The sequence below is a fragment of the Bipolaris victoriae genome (assembly GCF_000527765.1).
Source record: "Bipolaris victoriae FI3 unplaced genomic scaffold scaffold_127, whole genome shotgun sequence".
Classification (NCBI taxonomy): Eukaryota; Fungi; Ascomycota; class Dothideomycetes; order Pleosporales; family Pleosporaceae; genus Bipolaris; species Bipolaris victoriae.
Genome location: NW_014575265.1, coordinates 72,499 through 81,284, shown reverse-complemented (window position 1 = coordinate 81,284; position 8,786 = coordinate 72,499). Strand labels below are relative to the sequence as shown.

Sequence of the window (8,786 nt, the reverse complement as noted above, 5' to 3'; positions counted from 1 at the left end):
ATCACGTGATCAGCGCCCCGCGTTGATCATTACCTTCTGACGTGGACGTCCATAGGCCTTCCGCCATCTCGTCACTTGTCAAGGAGAGAATCCTTCTTGTTACTTATAACATCTATATAGGGTAGCGTAGGCTAGTAGAGTTAAAATTAATTCTAAAGAAGTTAGCTTAGGCTATAATAACTAAAAGGGTAACGAAAAAGGCTAAAGAAGCCCTAACTAGCCTAAATTAGGCTAATCTAGGGCCCCTTAAACTATAGAGAAGAAATAAAACTAAAGGAAGCTTAAAAGTATAAAGAGAAGTAAAACTTACTACTAGCTAAATAGAGAAATAGGCGTAGAGAAATCTAGAACTTAGTAGAGAGAGGCTATTATATACTACTAGGGGGCTTATGCGGCTAGAGTAAGTTACTTTAGACTAAAGGGCCTAAGCGTTAGGTAGAAGCTTCTAGTGCCCGCTAGCGCGAAAATGTAGTGAAAGTAAAGATAAATGTATTCTAGTTAAGATTGCCCTAATTTAGGCTAATCTAGACTACTCTAGCCTAGAAATATAACTATCTTTACCTACTTAATTACCCTACTACTAGTAAGGTAAGATTTCTCTTACTTATAGTAAAAGAAAAATTCCCTATATATATACTCTAGCCTAGATTAGACTAATCTAGACTATAATAGCTAAGAAAACTCTACTAGGCACTAATTAAGCACTAAAGACTACTAGAGGGCTCTTAAGGATACAAATCGACTCTCTCAGGACTATTGAGTCCTAAGAGGGGGGATATTGTCAAGAGCTTCCCCTCTATAGGCAGCCTTGCACTATCCCGGGCTAGTCTAGCTCTTGTTAGCCTATCTTAGTTATATCTGACTTATTAAAGTAGATATAATTATAGAGAATACTACCTAAGCTCGGTAGCTGTTCGTCTACGTGAAATACAGACCGTTTACTCAAGACTGCTATTGTTTTGCTCTACCCGTGCCTAATAACCCTTAAACGTCTCACAACTAATAGGTGCTAGAGGCGGATCTTAGCTACGCGTAGTAAGAAGAGTGTCTGCCATACGTCGTACGTTAATAATATAGGGCGGAAACCCTTATTAATTAAGGTCTAAGATCTATTATACGAGAGACTACTCTTTAATAGGCGATAGCTTTCGCTTAGTAGATACTATCTCTAATTGTGGCTGGACGCCGTAGAGACGCGTTCGAAGAGTTGATTCTAGCACATTATAAGCTTTCGCAAGGGCGCGGAGAGATTGTTTTTTATTATTATAATAGGAGGCGATAGTAAGGCTTATTCTACCTTTACGAGAAGTCTGTATAGAGCGTTGTTGTCGCGACATAGTGGTGGTGGTGTAGAGCGTCGCGTCAAGTTTGGTGGGGTGCGCAGCTTACTGGGGTGCGCAGCTCACTGGTGGAGCACGTTACTCAAGATCACTTACTAAGGCGAAGCCCTGGCCACTAGTAGGGCGCTAGCCCATCACAGGAAAGACGCGACGCCCAGTTGCTGTTCCTTGTCCCCACCAACCCACCACAACGAAAAAAAATCACGAAAAAAAGAGCTCTCCAGCGGATTCAAAGCTTATCAGTGGGTTCTTTGTAAAAATTCTGCATAACATTGCGCTATCGAGGACTGAAGATAAGGTAGGTTGAGAGGTTACACTGTCAGCTGGAGTCCTCGCACCCGTCCTAGAGGCAACTGCATTTTATGATGAGCTGCTGTCGGCTGCAGTGCAGTCTTTTGGTATTCTCTCATAAGCTCTCATAATTGAATCCTTACCCATGGCCCGAAACACCGATATGAAATAATAGAGAGAACTAGTAACACTACCAGCGTAGTAAAACACCAGCATCACAGATCCAATGATCCCAATTAGCCCGCCATGACTAGGAGCGTTGAGCAGAATTCCCATAGCAATGCAAAGGGCTGAATAGAGAACAAAGGCAATCAATGAGTGCACCTTGACCGGTAAGGACTTTTCGAATGCCTCGAGGACTTGGTATTTGCAAAGAAGAGCTTCCTTCTTCTGCAGAATTCCCAGTAACTCTATCGCAGAATTCGCTGATCTCCACTCATTCTGGATGTTATTTACTTCGGCGTAGAAGTATACCCTGATGGAGTTTACTGCTTCGTTGTAATCATGGTCTCTCTGATATAGGTGCTTAACTTCGTCGTCCTCTGTGGAAAGAGTCATAGGAATGGTATCGGCTCGGATCGGATTGGTTGGTGAAACTATAGAGGTTGCAGTCTCTTCTGTAGTAGCTTCATTCTGTGATTCTTCGGTAGTGTTGTCTGTTTTGGCTTCTTTTTCGTCGTCAGCGTGCTTAATGGGATCATTCGCTAAACATCTGAAGAATCTTACCGTAGTAGGTTTCGGCGGCAGCTAAAAATGGTATAATCAGGAAACAAAGCGGTGTAATCTGACCGAACCCCATTCCTCCATCCACGACTATGGGGAGGGGGTGCATCCAACGAGTGAAAACCAACTGCGCAAAGCCATAGGATATCATGAATATCAATGGGGGCCCTAAGGACAGAAATGACTCGTCATACCTGTCCATAACATAAGTATGTACGCGGAAAGATCGTCGGAATCCTCTGCATATGCCAACATGCTCGAGCTGCTGACGCTTCCAGCTCGATCTTTGCGCCGCTTTGAACTCGCGGAAAAGAAGAATGCGGTTGACTGCATTCATTTGGAAAATTTGAGGGAAATCACTACGTCTATATTTCCAGCGAAATATTATTCGCTCGATCAAAATGTTATCTGCCTTTTTCCCTCGGGACCAGTTTATGCGAGTAACATAGCCGGTAGTTAGCATGAAGAAGGGAATTAGCACTCCGTATAAGGAGATCGGGCTAATGAAGTCTGAGAAGCTAGTATCGTCTGAATAGCGAGTGTATGTTGAATGGGTAACTATTCCGGTTATATTGTTGGCGCCGGTGGTCACTCCAGTGTCGATTCCTTCGTAAAGACATTGCATAGGAACGGTATCGTCAGGGGATGCCAATGTAAGGAATCCGGAGTAAATCAAGAGCAACAAAATTAACACCATCCCACAAATGCGCCACTTCCTCACGGTAGCATGGGCAATAAAGTAGTCTTGGAGTGCGTCGAGGGTTGCGAGGTGAGTCGTTGCTGAGAACCATGCGAGCCCAAAAGCAATCCTGAAATCGTAAGCTGTGAGCGAACTCTGATTAGCGATCGCACCAATCAACACCGCAAACCCAGTAGCCAGCTGCTGATCGCTTAAGGCTAGGATGAACCGAGTGAGCGCTTCTTGACGTTCATCGCGACTTAGTTTACGTCGTCTACGTGAAGGCTGCTTTCGAAAGAGAGCTTTGTCCTTCCAACCTGCAAGCTTGGACCTTAGGGAGTCTAAATGCTGCCTGAAATGCATTCGGTCGATGAGCGCCAGGTCGATTTCGTTGAAATATCCTTCAGGTAGCGATTCTGAAAAATATCCAAAGACCACCGCACCTAGCGTGAGGAGGGCTGAAAGGAGAAATGCAGCTAGGACCTGGAGTTTTCAGCCTTGGAGCACTGTAGAGGAAGAGTAGAGTCCAACAAAAGGGAATAACAACATACACCATTTCCCGCAATGTCAGCACTTGCTTCGACCTTGTCTCTAGGTGTGCAGTCGAGTGTGCTAGCCATTATTGCGTTCTAGGATTTCTGGGGTAGGGTGAAGGCCCCGGAGCAAAGAGAGTGGAGATCAAAATGTCTTGCTGTGCCGAGCTGGAGTTCAGCTCTTATCATTTAATGGTGCGGCTGAGACAAATGAGATAGGATGGCAGCCGAGAACGCCACAACCCTTGGCTTGGGATCAATCGATCCATTGCAAGGTAGCAGATCGTTCAAACGACTAGGAAGGGGAGATGTTCGTGCATCACCAGCCAATGACTGAAACATGTAATCGTTATGTGGAGAGATTATGAGGAAAGTAATACCCACTCGACCGCCCATGAAAAGGCAAAAAAAGGCAAAAAGAAAGCTCTCCAGCGGGGAATTGAACCCCGGTCTCCCGCGATCTGTCAATTGCTTGACAAGCGGAAATACTGACCACTATACTACTGAAGAAGGAAGATGACTGGGAAAGTCGCTTGTTGGATACTGTATGGTCAAATTACGGAATTTATATTGTGTTATAGATAATTTCTTGCCGTGTGTGGGAAGAGCAACCCAGCACAGTCACCTTGGATGCCGGTATCTACCCGCATGTGGGACCGGTTCGTGTACCAGCTTGGACCACGCATACTTGATGACTACAACTTAGAGACCACAAGCCAAGAATACAATTTTGGAGAGTGCGCATAGATGTGCCTACACGGGTATAGAGCATATACTTGGCAGATGAACTAGACATATCGGAAGGGGCTGTATCCGAAGGGCAAGGCAGTGCAAGGGCTGAGGGTGTCTTCACGTGACACCAACGTTTGTAGATATGTAACGCTGGGGCGCGAGGCAACATGACGGAATTGATGGGCTGAACACGAAGATCAGACGTCATATTTTGCTGGCACTAATAGTAGCGTCTATTGGAAGACTGGAACGAAGACGAAGACACCAAGGCGTCAGCAGTGCAACAGACGAGTCGAGTAAGAATAATAAGCCGCATGGCCGATGGGGCTGCGGCGCAGTCGACAGGTTGGGTAGTGGCAGGGCGAGGGGAAAATACGAGGCTGGCATTGGCTGTGAGGCGATGTGGAACATGGGAGTGCCCTGGGTAGCCTGGCACACAAAAGGAGGAACAAAGAGATGGTGGGCGCCTCTCCGCAACGCGGCATATGGGGGAGGAGAGTGTCGACATGGTGCGTGGACGGGGCGATGATGACAGCCAGTGGCTGAGCGTGTATGCAGGCGTCGTCGGCGGCCTCAGCAGCGTACCGGCACGTTGGCTCCATTCCACGTTCCTCGACTAAGCATTCAGCCCGCGTCTTTGGTCATTCTTCCATTCTCCCATTCTCCCAGCTTCCAACGGTATTCGCAAAGCCTAAACCGTACCTCTTTCTCTCTCCGCTCTCACTCTGTTCCGTCGCGCGCTGCTAGTGGTGTTGGTGACCCCCACCACCTGCTGGAAACCATTGCGCCGTGCGCCTCGGCTGCATCTGCAACTCAACGGACCGAAGTGACGTGCACGACGTCGCCAGGCTGAATTCAAGACGAGAAGGCCAGGCGCAGGCATCCCAGCTTGACGGCGACGACGGCGACAGGGACGTTGGTTAAAGGCATCTGCCTCACCTCATTCACTCGTTTATCCGTCCCGTCCCGTCGCGTATGAGCATCTGCTTCCCCGTCGCCCGCTGGTAAGACGCCAGCAACCGCCTGAATCGTGACCCGGACCACCAGCCACGCCCTCGTCCACCGATCCAATGCGCTCTGCCAACGACGCGTATGTGAGCATTCACGACCATGGCCGCAAGGAGAAAGAGAGACCCCCGTGGTACTGGCGCCTGATCGCCATAGCAGCATCGTGGATGATTCTTGGAGGGTGTGTAGTGTACCACAATCTTACCTACACGGAACCACCGTAAACTAAACCATGGTCGCAGGTACCTCATACTGCCTGGGCTCTACGCAAAAGACGCACAGCTGCGCTTCACTCAAGCCGTCCTCTCTGTATTCGTTGTCGCATTGCTGACAGCCGGTTACTCATTCACCGCGCTGCTCTGCTTCGCCTGTCGCGACAAACACTTTCAAGCCGAACACGTCTTCCTGTGCGAACACCCCCAAACACCCCACCACGAGCAAGCGCAAAGCTAACATATCCAACATAGACCTGCACTCGCCTCGTCAGCCTTCGGCCTCATCTCCATCGCCTACAACTTCCTATCCTCTAGTGCCTACCACTGGGGCCTCTCAGCCACCACCGGCACCGTCCTAAGCGCCGTCGCAACACTCACCTACACTGTCCTCTGCATCATCACCTTCCGGGCCGCAAACAAGTCCCCACCGCGCCAGCACCCCGACGCCCGCACCAACCTCTGGTCCGAACAATCCTACTACAACAACTTCGTCACAAATATGTACCCCACCGCCATGCGCCCAGCCGATCACCCTCCCCCCGTCATCTACACCGAAGACGACCGCGTAAACCAGCAAATGGCGCTTCTCCTCCACAAATCAGACTCAAGACCTAGTCCCGACGCAAACAGCACGTTCCACATTGATCTCCCCGAAGACCCGGACCAGCACGACCGCGAATTGCATAGTCAGGAACTCGTGGGTACCCCTGTGCAAGCGCACTCGGAGTGGCAGCGGGGCAGGGGGCATAGCAGGCCGGATAGCCTTGGCGAACAGCAGGCGTGGATGCAGTTGCAGGAGAGAGGGAGAAGTGCGCATCGGGCGGAGAGTGCGGGTGGACAAAGTAGTCATTCGAGGAATTTGAGTCGCGAGGAGAGGAGACGGCAGATTGAGATGGGCGATCTTCATATCTGAAATGCTTCCTCTTCTTGATTCTTTTCTTGCCATCTTGAATTTTTTTGATTTGTTTGGGCCAGCGCAGGTGTCTTGGGAAATGGTGTTAGAGGATGTTCTTTTGTCTTTTTTTTTGTTCCCACAGGGTACGATTACATGCATTTGGTGGGCTATCTTCTTCTTTTGGCGAACCATGCGGGATTTGTTTGCACCTTCAGCTGGGTGCATAATGTATTTTTATCCCTCCCTCTCTATCTTGTTTTTTGTATCCCATCTTAGCTTTAGAAGCAAAGGAAAGAAACTCAAAAGTCATGTTGTAGTATGGAACTCTACTCATCTCCATCTTCCTAGATCTTGATAGCAAACTGCTTCAAATACTCATAATGCTCCACGTTCGCCGCAACCGTATCCCGAATTGTTTTTGCGCCCTCCTCGCCAAATTTCTCCTTCCACTCTTCAAACATTTGCTCATCTGACTTGGGCTGTTTCTTCTACTCATCGTCAGCCACCAACCCCATCAAACGAAATCCATCCACAGCAAATATGGTGGAATGAGACTTACATGCGTCCTCGCTCTCAAGCGATCACTATCCAACGCATCCTCATGAAACCCCTTCCACTTCTCAAACGCCTCCTTAGCAATGCTCTGGTCCTTTTCCGAGTCCCACTGCAGCATACCAGGATCCCACTCGATACCCGTCGTCTTGCAAAACGCCTCGACCATTTCACTCGGCTTATCCAGCAAATCGTCGGCATCGATGACGCAGATTTCCACGCCGCCAGTGTGCCCGTTAGCCTGCTCTTTGTGCGCTTCGTCGGTTTGGCCAGCAAACTTTGGCCCGATTTGGCCTTCTGCCCGTAGGAAATCGAAGAGGCGGCGGAGCTCTTCGTAGCCTGCTTCATCGGGCCGGAAGTTGTAGAAGCCGGTCATGGCATCGAGTGGGGGAATTGTGCATCGGTAGTACGATGGGATGCTGTATTTGGGGTGGCGGATCAAAAAGGTAAAGTGGTATGTAGCGAGCAGGTCTTTGGGGATCACGGTTGGGTTTCCAGGCTCGCCTTTGGTGTCGTATGGGTACGGTGGTTTGTCGGGGTCAGAGCGTGTAGGAACTGGCGAGAGCTCTGTCGTGTTTGTTCCTACGCCGCGGCGGTAGTTGGAGAGAGATGGTGCAATGGTTGCCGGTTTGCCCGATGGTGGAATCCAGTATTGCGCCATGTCTTTTATGAACACGCGTTTTCCCTAGACATCGATGAGTGTGAGGTTTATTGACGGTATGAGAAGTGGATGTTTTGCTAGTATTTAAGTAACGATAATAAACTGGGAAGAAGGACGCGAAAACAGCTGTGAGAATTCTTGTTTCATAATGATGATGATTTTGATGATAGTATGAAAAAAATTGGAGTTCATCCTCCAATTCATGCAAACATAGGCGAGTGTTCTGGGGTTTGTGTAGCCTAGCCGTGACGATAATGCAATGATTGGGCAAGAGGATAGAACTGAAAATTTGGAAAAAACCCCTCAAACAAAACAGATAACGAAAAACGGAAATATGCGAAAAGATTGCATAAGAAAAGAAAGATGAGACAGGTCGTGTAGATAAGACATTGGAAATGATGCTAGAAGTACCTTAGGGATGGAATGTTATGGAAAGAAGGGTGATGACACCGGTGGGACAAAGAAATATCAGCAAACGAACCTCTTCGTTCTCTCTCGCGATGCGGTCGAAAATGGTTCTGTAGGTGCTCTCCTCATAACCACTCTCTTTCCTGGCTTTTGGGTCATTCTCGTAGCGTTCAGCAAGACGTTCAGGGCCGAAGTAGTAAGCGTCGCCAAACGGCTCGTGAACACATTGGAGTGTTTCGTGACGTGTCATGAAGACCTAGATGACCGTGAGAACCTTACTTTGTGAGGAGAGGGAACAACGTCGTGGTGCGTACCCGCTCAAAGGCTGTTGAGCATGCTCGTGGATGGGTCGCTACAAAGATTGGTTTGCTCGTCATGATGGGCGACCGTCGAATGTGCTGCAGAATCTGTATTCCAAGTATCCTACAAAAGACGAGATATGTGCGTGATAGAGCACTTAGTAGGGGAATGGTAGTTAAGAGAGAAGTCCGGATGGTTTCCAATCTAGACAACAGTGCACACTAAGCCTTCCCTTGAGAAAAGAAAAACAAGAGGGGCACTAGCAGACTCTTATACGGCTGACCCAGACAACAGGAAACTGCCGATCGCTGATGGTACGCCTGCCGAAGTCCACAATTGCTGTTGAACACAAAATCCCTACCGGCGACACGGATTAACAGGTACTAGTGGGCCCAGCAATTCCAGGCGGCGTTGGCCATGCTGCGGCCAGTAAACCGCGGGTCAGCCAG

The 8,786-nt window shown here is 48.7% G+C and overlaps 4 protein-coding genes across 4 annotated transcripts; 2 read left to right on the top strand and 2 right to left on the bottom strand.

Annotated features, from left to right (window-relative positions):
- Positions 1-1,821: 1,821 nt before the first annotated feature.
- On the bottom strand, positions 1,822-3,653 carry COCVIDRAFT_20029 (hypothetical protein; the record flags this gene model as incomplete). Its single annotated transcript, XM_014696297.1, has 4 exons — positions 1,822-1,881; positions 1,956-2,299; positions 2,358-3,516; positions 3,585-3,653. 4 exons carry the CDS (start codon positions 3,651-3,653, stop codon positions 1,822-1,824), a joined length of 1,632 nt encoding a protein of 543 aa, XP_014551783.1.
- Positions 3,654-4,830: 1,177 nt separating this feature from the next.
- On the top strand, positions 4,831-5,151 carry COCVIDRAFT_111990 (hypothetical protein; the record flags this gene model as incomplete). The annotated part of the gene is made up of 1 exon (XM_014696327.1): positions 4,831-5,151. A coding segment is annotated over one exon (321 nt), but the record flags the coding sequence as incomplete, so codon positions are not given.
- A 217-nt stretch (positions 5,152-5,368) lies between these two features.
- Positions 5,369-6,434, top strand: COCVIDRAFT_20028 (hypothetical protein; the record flags this gene model as incomplete). Its single annotated transcript, XM_014696296.1, has 3 exons — positions 5,369-5,487; positions 5,549-5,713; positions 5,774-6,434. 3 exons carry the CDS (start codon positions 5,369-5,371, stop codon positions 6,432-6,434), a joined length of 945 nt encoding a protein of 314 aa, XP_014551782.1.
- A 326-nt stretch (positions 6,435-6,760) lies between these two features.
- COCVIDRAFT_111937 (hypothetical protein) lies at positions 6,761-8,414 on the bottom strand (the record flags this gene model as incomplete). The annotated part of the gene is made up of 4 exons (XM_014696326.1): positions 6,761-6,904; positions 6,976-7,653; positions 8,111-8,293; positions 8,352-8,414. 4 exons carry the CDS (start codon positions 8,412-8,414, stop codon positions 6,761-6,763), a joined length of 1,068 nt encoding a protein of 355 aa, XP_014551812.1.
- Between the last annotated feature and the right edge of the window lie 372 nt (positions 8,415-8,786).